At 43.2% G+C, this 19776-nt stretch overlaps 1 protein-coding gene across 11 annotated transcripts in view; it reads left to right on the plus strand.

Annotated features, from left to right (window-relative positions):
• The window catches only part of TMCC1 (transmembrane and coiled-coil domain family 1), a 987752-nt gene that overhangs the window by 738502 nt on the left and 229474 nt on the right, over nucleotides 1–19776 (plus strand). The window contains exon 1 of one of the 11 annotated variants that reach the window (XM_069643439.1): nucleotides 14621–14728. The exons of the other annotated variants lie outside the window; for them this stretch is intronic. Coding sequence (XP_069499540.1) covers nucleotides 14636–14728 — 93 coding nt within the window. The 5' untranslated portion in view covers nucleotides 14621–14635. Of the gene's footprint in view, nucleotides 1–14620; nucleotides 14729–19776 lie in introns of those variants that run through there. 11 annotated transcript variants of the gene reach the window in all.

The following is a 19776-nucleotide window of genomic DNA, read 5'->3' on the forward strand; positions in this document are numbered from 1 at the left end:
ACATATTATCTTCACTTGCTGCTAGTTCACCAGAAAATAACCCAGAACCCAAACCCCGTTTTGCTCTGATCCTGATTCTGAGCAATGTTCCTATTATAGTGCCATAGTTTACACTTCTTTTACTGTGTTATGCCATTTATCCTTTCCATGTTTATTTTTTATTTTTTTGGCATTGGCACGTCCCACCTACATTTGTAGTGCAGTACATCTCAAGCTACTTATCAATGTATCACCACACCCACAGCCCAGAAGTCCCAGCTGTTTTCAGAGCAATTGCTCTCTTTAGTTATTGGTTATTACTTTCATCCACACTTTTCCTCACTTATTTTACTTTCCCCTATTCCTAACTTACTTGTCCAAACTATTTCCCATCCGGTCCTTGCTTTGCTTTCCTCACCCTTTCCCCACTTTACTTTTCCCACACTTTGTAAGACCCTTCCTGCCGTGTTCGTCCCACGTCTGAGGGCTGGAAACAGTTTTAAACATGATCTCATATAATGGTACTTCATTTAGCACGTCAGAAGGATGAAGGTCTTACAAATTGGTTGATAGGGGAGTGGATGGAGTCAATTTATATCACACCTCTGCTTAAAATATCAATCCTGATGCAAATTAAAAAAATGAATCCACAAGGATGATCCATTTGGCTGTAAGTTAAAAGATATATAGGCAGCTTGAGTGGTCACTTGGCCATTTTGTAGTTTCATACTCGCATGCATGCATTGCACGGGGCCCCTTTACCCCGCCCTGGCCAAAGCACTTACCTCACTTGGCTAATCACATATTGGATGAGAGCATATATGACGAGCCAGCCGCTGCACTACTAACCGTGTCCCAACTTCTAGCAATCACATTGCGCAGTGGCATATTGACTACCTCTTTAACTTGCACAGCCCAGAAAGTGATGTTTACGCGTACATTTCTTGGAGTTATGGTATTTGTAGCCTCCCGTTTAGAATCGTTAATAAAGTTAAAATCCTGACCCGTCCCACAACTGCACTGCATGGTGTTCACAGCATTTAACATTGATTACCCAATCTCATGCTTCAAGTGGCTAAGCAGTTATGGTTCTTGGAGGATCGATGTTCTCTTCCCCCTCCCGCTTCCACTGCACCCATTGTGTTCCTGTGTTCTCCTTTACATGGGCAACTCTTGGAATCTGGCATTTCGGACAGACTACTTGGTACCCCCAGAATATCCTCCTTGTTCACGGGGAATGACATTCAAAAATGTTTTCTGGTGAAGAAGCCTCCATGCTTCAAGGAGCCCACTCGAGCACATCTCAAGTCCATGCCACAAACCGTGAACTAGAACCTGCCCTGGCAGAACATTGGGCTCAGGGTGCGTTGTATTCCCTCCTATCCCGAGCTCCATTTGTTTGCTCTACTACCAATAAAAACACACATACCCCAACTATCGCAATTCGTCTCCATCCAGACCCTATTATTATTTTTGAAGAGTTTCCCCATTATAATCCACTTCTTAAACGTTCACCTTGTCTCTTTCCCCACAGACGATAGTCTGGTTTACTACGGAAAGGGCACAAAAAGCCACTGTTCGAACAAGCTTGGGTGCCATAAGGCTACTAGTCTTCCTGGGAGCAATATAAATATATAACAATTACTAGGATACTTATGCATGTGTCGGCTTTGCCTAATGCGTGTTTTACTGGCCAGAGGTAAGCAGCAATGTGATCAAATGCCTAATTTGCATACTACATTAAGTCAACAAAAAATGTGGCCATTGGCAAATCACTTTCTATTAATGTATTATTTCCCAAAATTGCAAGCTTGTTGAAACTGGCTTGTGCAGCCTTCAAATTCATCACACTTCTGGGGGAGTTTCACCCCTCCAACCTCCCTCCCCCGGGAAACCAAACACACGCCCTCACATTCTCCAGAGCTGCTTGAATTTCTTGGAAATCGGCGGGGGGGTGTTGCATTCATCCTCAACCCCACTACAGAAACATTGACGCACACCCACACTCAAGTTTACCCCCTCCTCTTGCCTGCCAAAAAAACCCCGCCTCGCTCACACACCCTTTTTTCGTCCCTTAGGTTTTAACGAAAATGTCACTGTAATCAGGGACAAGGCTGTGCTCACCCCATCCCCTCCTTTCATAGGTGTGTAATGGGTTCTGTGTGAATATAAACCTTGTTCAGGCTGGAGGTCGAGCACAGGGGTGTTCTGTGTAAACATGTACTTTCTGGGTCATCTACAGGTGAAGACCAGTTAAAATTGGTCGGTCATTCATTTTTTTTTTGTTTGGGGTCACCCCTAGTTTGACTTTGTTGCTGCTGGTGCATGGGGCTTATGGGTAATTCATGTTTAGAGTTCTGGAGAAATGTTATTGGGGGATTCTAAGTAAACCCTTGGTATGCACTTGGCTTACTCACCCCTTTACATTGCTGCCTGTCCAGGGAAGCTTTGGACAATTAAGTTTACTAACCGGTGGAGCCAAGAGGTAGTGACTGTTTCCCATGTCGTGCTTACCTAATGATGAATGAAACATTGTGTAAGTGTTTGGCAAGAAAAGGCTGTGGTTTTTATTGCACATCACGTAATAGCAAACAACACATAATACACAATGTACACTTTTGGGTACGAGGTCCAGGGTTGTGCCCCTTGTTCGTGCCGCCGCCTTCTTCCCATGATGACGTGGGACACTTTTATTGCCCTGTGTTTTTCTTCTTCCTTTTTCCTTTTCTTGAGTGGGTGAGTTTTGGGAAAAGAAAAGTTTTCTGTATGCGCAGAATACTTGTGGTGCTCCATACGGAGTACAAAAGAACTGGTTTCTCTTTACCCAAGCGACTCCTTATATCTTCCCAGATTATCTTCCCAGATTTGCCCTGGGTTATGCATACGTTTCTGGGGGCTTTGTCGCGCCCCCCGGCCGGCTGATGCCGACGGCCGCACCACCTTGCAGTGCACTATTGTTGGTCACCTGGACTTCCTGCTCTTCGTTTGGGCATACAGGTGCAGAACTTACTAATGTGCCTTAGCACCCTGATGCAAAACCCACCCCGCCTGGCCCTGCAAAGCTAGGCTGGGGGGGCCGAGGGGGCGACCTGGTTTTGCGCCTGTGTCAGGTCACATGTCCGCGCTTTCTAGCTGCGGTGTGCCCCCTCCGCTGCAGTGCCTAATGTGCTGGGCTTGCCGTCCCATGCCTTGAGTATTCATGCAGGGGTCAGGCATGGGGGCTGTGAGTGCTCTGGTAAGGCGTCTTAATTCACCGGGCATGGATATGTTGTTGGGTGTGAGGGCACTTGACTCTACGGCCTCCTGTGTTGGCCTCCTTGTCATGGGCCCCAGTGTGGGAGACTCTCCAGTAAAGCCAGGCACTTTTAATTGGGTTCTTGGCTGAGTGGCCCTGGAAACCAACCAATCCAGAGTGATGGGTGGGATCTAGTAACCGACACAGAATAAACTCTTCTAGGTTTGAACACATTTGGGATGGGGGAGCCAAGTCGGTTAAAGTACAGGTCAGTCATTTGCGCTAGAAAGTGGTGATGAAGGGCGTTAAAGGGAAGTTTACATTCTGAGGGAACTAGAGTGACTGGTGGGTTCCTTAAGTAAGTTTCTTTTAAATGCTCCTTGTTAGGTTCACAAGTGCATTTCGATAGAAGCGGGCATACGTTTATAAGTATTTTCAGGTTCTACCTAGTGGCGTTAATTCTCTGAGGGAGTGGAAACCGGGAGACATAATTTTAGAAAAGATGGCCCATTGGTCCAGGGTGGCGAGGTGGCAAGCCTGTAGCAGTGCTGGGGGTCAGGGGACTGAGATGGTGGACTGCCTGGACTTGACAAATTAACAAGAGCAAACGCATATTTTCTGCATACCCAATCATTGTGAACACTTTAAAGGAAATGCAGCAATCTTTTCTTGCAGGTCTTTCATTACTAGCGCATAGAGATCCGACCACTATGCTGTACGCCGGGTACCAGGCAAACAGTCCCAAGAAAATAAAATGAGGAGTAACAAAAAATAGGTTTCTGCCCCCTGCATCCTTTAAGTGTTCACAAGACAAGCCGATTTCTTTCTTATTTTGCGAATTTGGGTACGTTTTATTCTTTCTGCATTTCTCCTTTTGGTGCCAAAAACGCATCAGATTTTGGGGCCAAAATGTGTTGTGCCCCCCCTTAATTGGCTGACATTTCAGAAGCCCAAAGCAAAAACAGCTGAAATCTTCAGTGTTTCCAAGAATTTCTCTGCTCAACTAAATTCGAGCGTTTTGCCCACTCTTAGTTCAGACAAGTGGCATCTGTACAAGGCGCCACAAAGAGGAGCTCTGCGAATGTGTTTTATGATCTTGGGGTCCTTAGATAAAAGTGCATTTATTCATTTACAGAAATTACTTGTATATATTACAGCGATGCTTTAAAATTACAAACCTATTTTCGTTTGATTAAAAAATGGTGCACTTGAGAATGTGAACTACACTCCGCCACCACAGTAGACTCTCGGTACAAACTCTACGGTAGGTATGTTAAAACCAGGGGCACAGTCTGGATGTTGAGGCATTTTTGACCTCCCAGTATCAGTGAGATCCTCTCTTCAATATTGGCCCAGAAGCCATTTACCTTATGATGGCTCCAAAACAACTGTATTAGACCTGCTCCATGGACTTTGCAAAACAGAGATCTGGCACATGTGCAAAACTAGTAATGCCCAGGGTATGAAAAGAGTGGTCCTAAGCCATAGGTTGCTACATGGCTGTCTGATCTAGACAAGCTGGCTTGCCTGGAGGGAGACACTCTACGCAAGAGTAAACCAAGGAAAAACAAAACATGATTTATTTAAGTGTTTTTGTAACGCGCCTAATAGCGTACCACTCTCTCAGCCCCATTCCATCCTCTCAACTCGTTTTGTGTTTCTTTCCCCTGTAATTAATGGTGTGGCTCTACAGAATTCTTCATCATGAAGACATGTTGGCTCAAGACTGCTGTCCTATTACAACAAACGCATGTAATGATGCTTTGCTAAGTTTAAATAAATGAATTAAAATGGGCACTATTTTTTGTTCTCTCTAAAATTCCTTTTTAAACTTAAATTCCAAAAGTAACACGTGAAATACTCATGACTCAAAATCTGATCTGGCGTTAAGATGCTATGTGTATTAAGTTGTCTGGTATGCAAAATCATACTTCGATGTAGGCGAAGAGGTGCCTAGGAACAAGGCCCTATTATGTAAGATTTGCCCGTGCTGGTGTAACCGCACCCGTTTTCATATGTTGATGTTCGTGAAGGCGGGGAGGGGCTCGTTCTTTCTGGTTATGGTGTTCGTGTGTCATGAGGACCTTTGCTGCAGGAGTGCCTGCATAATATAAGAAACATATGGACTCTTTACTGTGATCACATTTCATTACGCTGTAGTTAAATGTTATGCTGATTCATTAGGACATGTTGTGCACAGTACGAGATGTCATTATGCTGTGGTCTATGTTCCTATGTGTAGACGGCTCATGTACCATTGTGCAGGACATGTTTGTTCATATAGGAGGATCTGTCTTGCATCGTATGCGATCATTGTGCTCTGGTACAATGTAGGTCTGTATATGTAAGTGGGCCAATCAAGTCCTATCGCGCAAGAGATTGTTGTCTTTCTGTGGTTATATATTTGTTGGCACATGCGGAATACCTTGCTCTAAATTAGAAGTTTGCCTGCTCTGGTGTGGGTTGATGGGGTGGGGCTTTGTTATTATGTAATTACATGTTGGTTGGTGTGGTGGAGCTGTCTACTATGGTATAAATTAATGGGTGTATAGAAACCTAGTCTTTTGATGTAACCAGCACTATGAACATGTGGTTAATTGTGTTTTGGTGCATGGGGACCTGTGTTGTGAAATCCATTGCTTGGGTGCTTAGACTTATAGAGCATGTATATCAAAAAGAGGATGCATAGTACATTCTCGGTGAAAAACATTATTCACACTAAGGGTACTCTGTTGTGTCCACAATGATGTTGTGTTCCATTTTATGAGGGAGCAGTACTATAGGTTTAAGGATTTCTGGGAAGAGGGTCTTTTTGTAGAAGAAATGTGATTTGCTCTTTGTTTAAATATCTGTACAAGAGAAACTCATAGTATTTTATTAGAAATTAGTGTCGCATACACTTGGTCCTGTGGTGTAAAAGATGGACTCTCCTTAAATGTCCGTTGGAGCAGGGGTCTCCAGTCTTGCTTGGTGTTAGGCAGAATTATATGCAGTACCCTTTGGGAACACTACACACAATAAAGACTACAAGTGACAGTACAATTTCACCTTTGGTACAAGCCTGTACTACAGTTATATTGGTAGCAGTAGTGGAGCAGCCAGACTTATCTCAAGAATAAGTGAGCAGTACAAGAGTTACGCAAAGGGCAGCAATTACTATGATTCAGGCAAACACTGACTCAAGGTTTCTAAGTAAAAGAATATATATATGTATTTGCTTATCAGTTGTATAACAGTTCACCTTTCTAAGCAAGTCAAAAATCACAATCACAAATACACCACACCACTTCCCTTAAATTCCAGAGAAGTTAAGCTCACAAAATGAAGTGGGAGCAAAATGGCATTCCAGCAATTTAAAAGGGAGGGAAAGACAAAGTTATAAGAAATTAGGCAAAACCAACAGGTAAGTAATCAGGGCAATAGAACAGGAGAGACTACAGTGATGAGATCAGATAGAAAAGGCTTAGGGACAATGTCAATGGGACAAAAGTCTTGCTCAAGATCACACAGTTCAGGGTAGTTTGCGGTAAAGTTCGTGGCACAGATTCTGGACGAGGTTGGTTGGTAGAAAAGTTAGTTCAAAGAGAAGAGAAGGACAAGCCCTCGGATTGGAGAAAGATTTCAAACACTTTCACTGCGGCTGACCAAAACGGACAACCAGATTTGCACAGTACCTTAAAACGGAGAGGGAGCTGTAGCTGAGGCAGACGTTCCTTGTGGTTTCTGCAGGCTCACGGTTCCTGAAGCGACTGTCGGACTGACACGAAATAGGAAGACTGGAGGGTCCTGCTCCACCCACGGAAGAAACCAGCAGCAGGGCAAATCAACTAATAAAAAATGCGCTTCTTAAAACCCAAGCAGGGTCTGACCTTCCTGGCTATCCGGCCCACTGTAGCTCTGTACAGTGAATTCGACTAGAGGAGGGGTCCTGGCTTGTAGTTTGGGCAAACTGATTGGTCCCACCAGCTCAAGGGAAAAAGTTTCCTGGAGAATCTTCTGTCGTTGGATTTGGATATTTGGACCTGCAGCAGGGCTTCACCGGGCGGTTCAGTCGTGGTAGGGGTCCTCTTCTTCCAGTTCCTCATTGGTTCTTTCGTTCCAGTGGCGACTCTGCTCTTCCATTCCCAGAGACCTGCTTTTTATGCATTTTCCCCCATTCATACAGCCTGGCTGTCAATCACACACCAGGGTGGCTGGCCTGGCAAGGCCAGTCCCCTTAGCCAGTCAGACAAGAATGTGACTTGGGTTACTAAGGCAACCCATGACAGGGGTCCGAAGATCCCTCCCTCACATCCTGCCCCTCTAGACTATCAGGCGCCTTAAGGAGGGCTTCTGTGCAGAAGCCTGCAAAAAGACAGCGTACAAAGGAATCATCCCGGGTTTGTCACGCAGAGAAAAACACGAGAAAGACTTTAACAAAAAGAAATGGTGAATAAACCCAGCCGGAACCAAAATAAAATGTATTTGGTCAAGCTATTATAATAGCCTGGAACAATACCACATTTATATAAGATAATCGCGGTAGGAAAGTTAGGGTAGTTACCACTGCCACCAGCCAAGTCTTAATGTTAATGGAGCGAAACAAGGCTCCAAGAGACACAAACAAAAAGGGATAAGAATGAACCCTTTCCAATACTCCATGTAAGCTGGGGTGTACTGGGTCTGCAGTTTAAAGTGACTATATAAAGTTAATGGCAACTTTACATGTTTCTGGGGGACAGGAGTCCGCCCAGAAAAATGGAGTCAGTGGGAAGTCTCAAAGACAACCCTGTACCACTGCACTGAAGGTGCTGTGTAACACACACAAAAATTGGTGCACATGGAGTAGGTGAGGCTCCAGTGCCCAATATCACACAAAAAAAGTAAAAATACACACAGCAAAACACATGTAAGAGTGGGAAAAAAGGCTCACACTCTTACCAGGTGAAAGAAAGAAATCCTAGAAATCTAGCAAAGCTGCTGTGGGACTCTTTAGGTAAGGGAATCAGCCATTTATGAGAATTCTCCCTAACACATGGCATGGTATGCAAACATGCTCCAGTATGAGATAAAAGATTTGCAAGGAACTGGTCCTACAATTTAACCTTCTACTTGAAGGTTTGTTGGTGCAAGCAGTGTCTTCTGTTATACAATATTCAACATGCTCTGGTGTGGGATCAAAATAACACGCTGGTATGAGGGAAAAGTGCATCTTGGGCATAGGTCATAACCCTGGAGCTAGGATCTACTTCTGGGAAAGGCATTAATAGTATGTGTAATGCACAGCCTGTACAACTGCATCATTGCAGTCAAGCCATCTAACGTTTTCCATCAAGTCTGATGACACAAAAACGGATACCTATATATTTTTCTATATGTTCAAGAAAGCTAAAAATGTAGAATTGTAAAACATTTATAATAGACTTCCTAAAAGTATGCACAGTAACCATTGTGGGTGACTTTATCTGTTTAACATTGTCTGATATATACCAGTCTTTGAGATAACCTAAATTCCAAAAAGCACACAATCCTATTACATCACTTTGCATTGTTTAACAAAATACAATTAGAAATGTGGTTAAGATGCATATTTACTATGTTCCTCTCAAGATGCCAAAATGTGTAATGTCCCGTATATATTTGTATGGCACCAGTTATTTTGTAGTCCGGTCAGTGGCCTGTTTTAAAGTAAAGAGGACACCAATTACTTGCAACTACCATTCATTTTTCATCTCTGCAGGTACAGGACTATAGGTGCACTAGGTCTGTTTTTATCCTTATTAAATATTTGGTGTAGCATGTTTTTATAATTTTTTTTTTTTTATAACCAGCTTAATACCAAAGAGGTTTCTAAGCGTGGACCCCGGGATTCAAACCTGTGTTGCTCTGCATCTTCTTGCTTCCAAGACAAGCGCATTGCCACTGAGCTATACTATACTACCCGTGCTATTATTCATTTGTGTAGGATGGTACACTTTACACTGCAGAAAACCCATTAAAAATGAAGAATTCTGAAAAATAAAGTGGAAAATAACTTTTACTGACTCTAAGGTAATAATAACAGCAAAACATCCCATTTGTATTCAATCAAAACAAATCGGAAAGGAAAATACTTGTGGCTAGGATCCATTTTGTTTAGAGCAGGTGAGGAGAGCAGAAGGCAGAAATGTGTCTTGGGCATTGGGGGAAGTTGTGTGGGGGGGATTTCTGCACATTTGTAAAATACCTTCAAAACTGGCAAAAGGTGAATGCAATAAAGGGAGCGATGGGTTTAACTAGGGTGCTATGGTTGAATCTCTTGGTCCTGCTAAAGCAATAAGAAATAATCACGTTTTTAAAATAAATACATATATTTGCACATAATTTCCTTTTTAAGAAATCAAAGTAACAATACATTTTATTTTTAGTTTATTTAAATGTTTTTTTTTGTTTTACTTTGACTGTTTACATTGCTTTCAATGTATTTTTGACCTCTTAGTTACTACTTCATTTGCAGTCAAGGATATTTTTCCCTGGTCATTATAATTTTGGACCTGTACGATAACAGGTCCTGTTGTGTACCCCATAATTGATCACTGAGTAAAAGGGCTTGCTTCTTTGATGTAGTGGTAGATATTTCATTAGGCACTGTTATATACAGGCCATCATATATGCAAGTAAAAGTCTCAAATTAACCAATTGTGGTGTATTAATGCAGCATAGGTCTCTGTTTGGTACTATTACGTCAAGTGGGTGAAGGCGAACCCACTGGTATCGTCAGAAATCCCAGTAGGCCTTTATGCAAAAAGCTCTCTTACCAGTTAACCTTTCTGACTGAGGCTCACTGTAGCGCGATGGGGGCAATGAGTGGCGTGTGATGGCGGAAATAGAGTAACGTTGGCTCTGACAAATACTTCACCATGTTCGCATTCACTGGCCCTGCACACGGTTTATAATTCAGCAACCAATTCTCATCAATAATTATCCCTTAAATAAATGTTAGTCCAGAGTCAGCTCATGTGAAAGATATTGTGCTCGGCATATGGGTTAATTAATGTTGGGAGACTAATCACGTGTGTCCTGAGGGATGGGCATGCAAACGGTTTCAAGCAGCACGAGCTACTCCACTTCTTTTCGTAGTTCCGTTACATGAGCAAAGTCAAAGGATCTAACCCCCAAACGCGGACAGGCTGAGCAATCTGAGCTTCCATTGTCACAAACGATCCTCACAGAGCAGGGAATGTGTGATGGACGAAAGCCTTGAAAATTGTATTTCCTGTTGCTATTCATGCCAGAATTCTGTTTAAAGCGTTGCATTAGTATTTTAAGCTGTGCGAGTCAACACCATACCGGCCTTCAAGCACGTGTCCATGTAGAAGTGAATTGGTACCCTGTCCACGGTGGCAGCCAGACCGTGGTGGTCTGTGGAGTGAAATGGAAACTGAGCCAATGAGAGTTGGAAAGGGGAAGAGGCGGAAATGTAAACTTGTGAGTGAGGTGCAAGCAGCAACAAGAAGGCACATAACTAATGACTTGTTAACATCTTATATGTATTGCTGGTGAGATCCCACTGAGAGCAAGTTTTGAGTGAAAATCACATTTTGTGAATCACGTGAGATCTGATATTACCCTGGCGTGCAGAGAGACAACATATGCACAGTATAGGCCGCCATGCCAGGAATCGCCCCAAATATGCCCACTCAGCTTGCTGAACCGAATTTGTCTGAGCAAGCAAAACCTATATTTTGTTTTGTAATCCTTTTCAGGGACAATGCAATACGCTCAATGTACAATTCTAGTAGTACAGTCTGTTTACCTTTATTGACAAACATTTGGATGAAAGCCACATTTAACATTCTTGTCCTTCGCTCAACCGCCTTTTATCGAAGTCTAGCCTGTATCCAATAAATAAACTTTAGAAAAAATATTTAGCCACTTCCATCGCTGTGCTGCCTATACTCTTGCATGCTATCCGGCTCTCGAAGTCGAGCTGAATTGGATGTTTTATCTTTCATATTTTGTGTTTTTAGTGTTGAATACATACTTTTCGGCTGTCCCGAAAATAGGTAAGGAAACTTACCTTTTTGCGTTGTGTTTTAAAATGTTGCTTTGATGTTCACATTTGCGGTGGCATTATCACCATTTCAGACGCACAGTACGTTTTTACTTGTCAAATGGCTGCAATGTTTGACCCTTCACGCCTAAAATAAGGAGGCAGAATTGGCGGGAAATCTGCTTTGTTGACAGAATGGAATTGTAGGGGAAATCTACCAGTTCAGCTCTGCTGGGTGAAATTTCGCCCACCCTTTTTCCTGAAAAATGTAGGGTAAACAGGGTGCAATATTTGCACTAGCCATGGGCTAGTGACGATTCTTGGCGAGTAATAAATGGTGTGCTGCGTGTATACCATTTCTTACTCGCCAACAATCGTCGCAGAGTATAATGTACTATTACATGCAGTTATTTTCAAAGCTCGAGAGTGTGGGACCAGGAGGCAAATAATGTCCGAGCACAATAGTTACCCCAGGGAGAAAAAAATAAAGTTACAAGTTGCTATCCAGCCATACAATCCCAGCCATACAACAGTCACTCGCCACCTCGATTCTACTATTGCACTCGAACCTTATTTGCGTCCTGGTCCCACACTCTCAAACTTTGAAAATAAGTGCATGTAATAGTAAATTCTTCACTGCTCCGAGTTTTAAATGCCCTTCTCTCCCCACTGGAAAGTGGTGCACTGCATGTCCTAAAAAAAGGCATGTGTGAGCCTCCTGTTAACCCTTCACTGTACCTCTTGGAGTCAGTTACTCTTTGGCCTTTCCGTTTCCTTTGGGCATGCCATTTGACTGCTTGGCTCCTGGAATTTAGTGTGTTCTTCCATTTATCCAGATCGATACCAAGTAGGCTTTTTTTTGCTATGGAAACCAAGTGATCCTCTGAATAGTGGTCTATGACAATGGTGCAGTGGCATTGACTGGTGGATGGTTTGTGTCCGATACTGGTAACTATGAAATATTAATCCATTGTCTGCAGTGGTGTGTGATCAGGGCAGATCATTGGACTAGACTTGAGGACTGCCTTCAGTGAGCCCCCAAGCGGTTTCACGCTTTCCTTTAACATCTCAACCACACACCGACCAGGTCACGGAGCCACAAGGATCTTTTGGCTGTTTCTTTTTAACTTGACGAGCCAGTAGAAAATGGACGGTATCTTGCTGGAACAATATTAATTCAACACATGCTGAATATAACCCCAGAATTAATCAAACATGAACTCTGGTGAAAACTCGACGTCATTGCGATCAGAGAGCTCTGTGGATCTGTGTGCAGTCTTCGTTTGGTGCCTCAGAAATTGAAAAAGTCTCTCAATAATCGTTTTGTGTGCTGTTTTCAGGATTTTAATTTGTAACTGTGGTTAATTATCTTGCCATCTACAATTCTTTCACTTGTGCTTTTTGAAGAAAAACTTCCCATTTCCGACCGCTTCCTCAAAATGTTCATTTGTCTCCACAAATATTTCATCCAGGTGTACCGAGGAAACTCTTGGCTGGAGTTGTTAGTTTACGGAATCCACACCCACATTAGGCTTCATAATACAGCCATGGTGCTAATTTCCAGAGCTCACATGACCGCCCACACCTCTTCCCGCTGGGTGCTGGAATCGTTAACCCATGTCATTATAAAGCCCTTTGGAAGGCCCATTGTGGCGTTTATGATCGGGGGTCTTTATTTCAGATCAAGAAACTCGGACGATGCAGACAGACTCACCCATTGCATCCTACTTGGCATGCTATGCTTTTGTTTTGCCACCTATTAAAAACCAAGAAGAGGATTCTCATTTTTGACAGTCCTGGAGGAACACACGGCTTCCCCCCTTGTGTCCGCTTTAAGAATGGCTTTTGGAACGTTTTTCTCAAAACAAAAGGTTTCTTTGTTAACTCCTGTACTTGCTTTTGACGTCGTAGACCAGTAATGGGGGAATGTGCGTTTTAGAAAAGTCATTCATACTGCTTTCAATCCTAACATCCAGGCATTACTGAGAAGGTGGTTTGAACAACAATGCCTGCATCGACTCACCTGCTCATTTTTTAAAGGTGTTCTCTCAGCATACAGGATGATCTTTTACTTGCAGTCGTTTTCATATTTTGTGGCTCTATTCCAGGTAATACTTGAGACTTCCTTTCTTGGGGAATATGACACTGCCCATCTAGGGGTCCTCTAGACCACCTCTTAATATTGTCCCTCCTAGAACTAGTTCTGCACACGTCACTACGGTGGTCGATTGATGGGCTTTGTTTGACACCAGTCATCTCCAAAGGGGAGCAGAGCATTTGTTTTTATTTGATATGTGCAGGTGCTATAGACAAGAATACATGTGCTTCAGATGGCGAGGGATATGCAATATGGGTTACATTTTGCAAATCGCAACACTAGGGGACAACTGTCTTCCTGGGTGAAATTCTCACAGGCTGCAGGGGGCCAGGAAATGGTGTTAGTGAAGCTGTGACTGAGAGCTTTCTTCATTAGGAGCTTATTCCATAGAGCGGCGAGCCTTGGGTGGCGAATAAGTCTTGGATCGAAGTCTTGGCTTTATTAGCATGCTTAACTTGCAGTGGTCTAGCTGCTGCTGATCTGATCTTCTTGTTGCTGCCCGGAAGCCACATGAGGGCAGTACTCTGCACTGTATAACACTCCTTTACCTAAGGCACTCTTATGCTACCCCCCACCCAGCAATATTTTTGCTCATGCGGGTTGAGGTGTCTCATTATAAAAAAAAAAAAAAAAAGTTTGAATACCACTGAGCTATGATGACTAGACCAATCACAGGTAAAACGGAAAACTGATGGCAGCTTTACAAGAAAGGCTAGTTCATTTAAGTGCTTGCAGACTTCCCCGAATGAGACCTTGCACAGTGAACAATCCCGGTGGGACTATTTGGAAAGCTGGGTTGAACAACAGAATTGTGTAATGCCTTCCTCATGTCCAGGTGATCTTGGGTATTGTCTCGGGCCACAGTTTAGCCTCCTGACGCCGCCATTTAAAAAAAAATGCAAGTTGTTGTTGCATAACAGATGTTTAGTGTCTGATGTTTGGTTCCTTGCTTTCAGGTGTTTCTCGGGTGCCTTATTAATGTTCTTGGCGCACATCTCGATTCCTTGCACCAGTCTTAGATTAGAGCTTCGAAAGCTCGGACATGCATTTTCTCAGGTATGTAACCATCTAATTCTTTGCGGTTTTTGGTGAGCGAATACTAAGGCATCAGATCAAGGCTGTCCTGGCCCACGCGCAGGGCATTTTCGGATCATGGCACACTCTGATAGGCTCACACGCTTTTGTAAATGATCTGACGCCAGTCAGGGCGGGACTCATTGCTCAGTGATTCGCTGAGCTTTAGTCTTCAGGGTTGAAAACGTTGTTTAATAAAGCGTTTTATTTTGCATCGCTCAATACTTTCTCTCTGGCCATGTGCCATTATGTAGCACCCTGCTTGGCTGACGAGGGGCAATGGAACAGCCGCGGTGTACACTGGCTGTCTACGCGAGTGAACCTGCTAGAGGTGAGAATCTTGCGAGCGCGCGGCCACTCCGACTACCCCGAAGCCAGCCCCGTGCCCGCCCCTAATGTGAATAGTATCCGGGCAGCCTGCCTACCTACCCTCGCATTGGTGGCTAGGTGCACTGCACAATGGCTGGGCATCCTGCCCGACTCCTTTTGGTGTCGCTTTTTTTTATTTTATTTCCCGGAAATTTCGCATTGCAAATGAAAGGGTTCTTTGTGCTGGCCGAAGCACCGGCGCGACTTGCTGAGCAGGTAAACCATGCACAGCACATTTTCAGAGGTGCGAAAATGTTATTTGCCGTTCCCGTCGGCTGCTTAGTGCGTCTCCGTTCGAGGGATCGTTTTCCATTAGCACTTGCGGATGTTTCCAGGTTGATAATTAACTGGGGCTTAATGCTTTCCAAACGTAACTATCCCTTGTTTCTGTGGCTTTTGGTAAATGGATTGACGTTAATGTGAGTGTTTGTAGAGCGAGGGAACCAGTAATCCCAGAGGCTATTCAGTGTGGCCTAGATGGGAGCCATGGCTTTTATTTCTGGTCGAATATTTGAAGTGCTCAGCCACCCATAGAAATAGATGGCGTTAAGGTGCAGAGAAGACAAGACTTAAGATGGTTGTAAGCGAGATCCAGACACATTCCGTAGAGACGGACACTTTGTCCGTCTGCCAGAATTATGCCATTAAGAACGTGTTTTGTCTATTGTCGAACAGACTCTCAGTAGACGGAGCAATAGCTAAGCTGGAGATGGGGGAGAGGATTACCTGTCTGAGCTATGCAAGTCAAGTAGGGGAGCTTCCTGGCTTCGACTAGACGGAGAGCAGACTGTTTGAGTAATGGCCCTATAGGAGGAGAATTCGCTTGGACCAAACCACCTTTGAGTCCTGTCTCACCAATGACCGTATTTGGTCATGGTCTGGGGGTGATAACGATCTGATTAGGGGAATGCTGACTGTAGCAAGCTTCAATATAGGGCACAGGGTTATCCTCCCCATCACTGGATGTAGATACATGGCAGTTCCATTCCTATATACTGGACACAGGACGGCATATGTCTGGTTCGACGAAATCTGGCCTCTCTTTCATTGTTAAATTTACCTTTCATTCACATGTTCCCTTGCTGTTGTCCTTTGGGTGCTTTGAAACACTATTTACTTGATGTATAAGCGCTTTACAAATGCACAATACAATTAAATAAATATTAAGCCTGAGAATAGAAAGATAGAGTAGTGTTGAGAGGAGCAAAAAAGCACCGAATGAGAGGATGGTTGGGTGGGCGGGGTGGAGGGGTTTGCAAAGTCATCCGGATAACTGTGACCGTAGTGGCCAAAGGGGTGAAGAATTTGACAGTGAGGTGTGGAAAGAATGGTACAACGTCCTTTCATCGACAGTTATTTTTTCGATTGTTTTTTATGGAAAAAGTTTTGCCGAAAAAACCCGTAAACAAATATACGGCATGGGAAAGGGCACATAAAGGGTTGCAGGGGCTCGATGGATGAATTAGAGATTTGGGGTGATTGCCCCCCAAAATAACAATCTTCAATGGGTTTTTTCAGCAAAAAAGTTTCGTAAAAATGTTGAAAAAATTGCTTTCGATGAAATGACTTGGAACCGGAAAGGAGAGTATGCAGATTGGAGAAGGTTAGAAATGTAGAACAAGCTGGAAGAGAGACCAATAATTTATAGAAACCTTGAACCGATATGTTGGCATGGCTTAACAGTGATGGCTAACGCATGGTTTCTTCTTTAGCATTGGGCAAGGTTAAGTAGGTACTGTTTTCACATAGAATCTTTAAAGGAACTCCAAGCCGAGTCACTGTGTTCCACATCCAGGCCTGTTGCAGTTGCTTTGCTCACTACCCAGGGCCCATATGCCTTTAAAAACTTTTTCCGGAGAGCGGACCACCGAAAGCTGGAGTGAAGCAATTTGTGTACTTTGTTCCCGCAAACCTTTAGTCCGTTGGTCGTTCCTACCCCACACTGTAAATATTCCCTAATAAAACACAGTGATCTTAAGTGTCTTTGTAGTCTTGTCATTTGATCCTCTGGGAACTGGAATAACAAGTCCAGATTGGTTTGACAAGCACTATGATTTCTTCACTGCTTTATTAGTTTCGGCATTCAAGTTGCTTGGGGATCATCTGGCTCTGTCAGTCTATAGCTCTTATGACCATGGTAGGGCCGCCGCTTCCTAATAGCGCGGTCCCAGACTTCACAAGGCGCTCATTCTGGAGGATCACAGATTAAGACTTTAGTACTGGATGTAATTCTGGCAAGTCTCAAGATTTGAAATGGAAGTATTTGACTGTTTTGGTGCTGGATTTAATTTTCGTTTTATGTTTATATGTTTATGCATTGCATCTCTAGTGCTTGGCCTCGTATGAGACTTTTTAATTGTAAATCTTTTAAATAATACAAAAAACGAAATATTGTTTTGAAGCAATGTGTTGTGATTTATACTTTTGAAGGTGTTCGTGTCTCACATGGACCAGTATACCATGTGTCCTCGGGCCATGTTTGCGTGCCACTGTGGCCGCAGTGCCCCTTTCAGTGCGGCCATAGTGGCACGACACCCAACTCGGCACTGGTTATTTGGCTTGAGGGTCATTTAGACGCAGCTGACATTGCAGCCTATGTGTAAACAGCTCTTCACCAAATGGCACCAGAAACTCGTTTAGAAGCATAAAAAGGCAAACGCAGGCAGCCCTGCAGCTGCACTACCAGGGAATGAATGGTGGTGCTGGGGCTCGGAAATATTGCAACTAGAACCATGGTGTTAAGACCTACTTTTTAGTGGTCCGTGTTGCTGCAACATGCTGTGTGATTTTGGGGGATATTTTTAACTGATGGGTTTTGGGGTGAAAACCTAGAATCTTTGTTGGGGCTGTAGTATTTCGGCGTGCAAGTTGAGCGGACGAGAGTTCTGTAAGGAGAACCCCGTCTCCCGAAGCAGTGATGCACCCCAGTTCGATTCCAGCAAATAATGTATTGTGTTGCATTATATTTACTGTTTTGAGCTATGTTTTTTAAGGTTTGCATCTAAATTGATTTTATTCTTTTGTGATTCATTTTAATGAATTATTTATTTGGTAAATATTGCGATAGTTTTGTACGGAGCTGCATGAGTGCTTCGAGGCAATGTAGGCGCTTTACCAAATGCTTGTCATGAATGGTAAATTAATGGATGGTCTCTTAGAAGACCCAATCTGGGTATATAAGTAATGTAAACTCTCCAAAGCTTGATGAATTCCAAAGTAAAATGTTTACATATTCAAAAATGATGATAATCATAGAAGTTCAGGGATTTTTCAAAAAGCCTTTTATCAACAAATGATTTTGTGAAAAAATAATGCGTCTCTTGATATGAGGCGTCACTAATATCTTCTTAGTGAGGAAGAAAAAAGCCACTAGCATTTTACATCAGACCAGAACATTTTTTGCCAATGCATTTCGGATTTACAAATCCTTCGTCAGGGCAAGTCTGCAATTAACATGTACGATTTCATAACATCCAAAAGACAGTGTATCACAATGCACATTCGCATAAAAAATGTAAATAACATACCAATCATTGTAGTGGTAGAAGAAGTCGAGATTGATTGATACATAGAAAATAAAACAGAAAGAGAAAGAGCAATGAGAGGTCTGTTTATAATGAGGTTGGCGGTGACAAAAGATGCAGAAAGCATTTACCTGAGAAAATGGTAGAATGCTTGCATGGAAAGTGGCTTGGTGGACGGGAACCGTGAGGTAGGCAGAAAACTGCCTGGAGAAAATCATATGCTCCGAGGCGCAGCCTTCAGTAAATAGGCTGATATGTAAGAAAGGCATTGTAAGAAACACGTGTGGAATCCGTGTGAAAAATGCGTGTCATAGCATCAAGGGGGCTTACCATAAGACCAGCGAGGAGTCGGACTGATCCTCTCGCTTGCTGTCGTGTAACTGCGTTGTTCGCATCGGAGCGTTGCCGAGGCAACGCTCCTTTAATACACCACGTGACCGCGACCTGGAGGGGCACGCGGTCTGGGACAAAAGACTGCATACGGGTCTCTGAGCAACAATTCAGAGATAAAAACTAATTATCAGCCTTGATGGGAATATGTCAAGAATTGTGGTAACAAAATGATGTAAAAACCAAGGAATGTGAAAAACAGAGATAAAAGAAATACTCCAATGTGAACCCTGATGCAAAAATCAGGGAAACAATTCTATGGAAAATCACAGGTGGGCAAATATAACAGCAGTGAAAAAAGTCATGAAAAATAAGTAGCGAATACAACACATGGTAATAAAATCAACATTAATATGTATTTGCCCCAACTGGACCGTGCCGTCAAGTGACTGCATCTGGGGCATGTTTTATACAGTCATAGGTTCAATCCGACAAATTGCTAGAGGAAAAACTGGCAGTTAGGTTAATGGCACGAGTCATTCTTTATGTACACCCCCACTGCAATGGTGTCGTCGCCAGACGTCACCTTGGGTCCCAGACAAAAGTCCAGGAAACACAGCGGGATGGCCTAGGTCCATAACACATAAGGTATAGCGCAGCATATAGTAGCTAGAAACATATACCTAAAAGCAAAGAAATTACAAAATTATAAAAAGCAGTGATAGTTAATCTCCTCGTTGATCCCATTGGGAATCAGACTCCAAAGTTTGTCAATCCAAAATGACTCCCTGCGATTCAACCGCTGGTTCAGGTCTTCATGTGGGCTGTTTCTTGTGAGTACCTCCAAAACTACGAATCTAATCTGAGTCAAATTGTGTCCGTTCTCCATCCAGTGCCGTGCTACGGCAGAGTTGGTGTTAGCATTTCGAATACATGAACGATGCTCATTCCACCTTGTTTTGGCCATTCTTGTGGATTGGCCCACATAGAATTTTCCACACGGGCATTTAATGCCATAAATTATGTTGGTGCTGTCGCAGGTACCATAGTTTTTGAGCAGAATCTTTTTCCCTGTTCTGGGATGGTTAATTGAATTTCCCTTGATAACTAAATTGCAGTTCGTACAGTTAAGACAAGGGTATGTACCTTCTTGGAT

The sequence above is a fragment of the Ambystoma mexicanum genome, chromosome 2p (genome assembly GCF_040938575.1).
Source record: "Ambystoma mexicanum isolate Mex_15411 chromosome 2p, UKY_AmexF1_1, whole genome shotgun sequence".
Lineage (NCBI taxonomy): Eukaryota > Metazoa > Chordata > Amphibia > Caudata > Ambystomatidae > Ambystoma > Ambystoma mexicanum.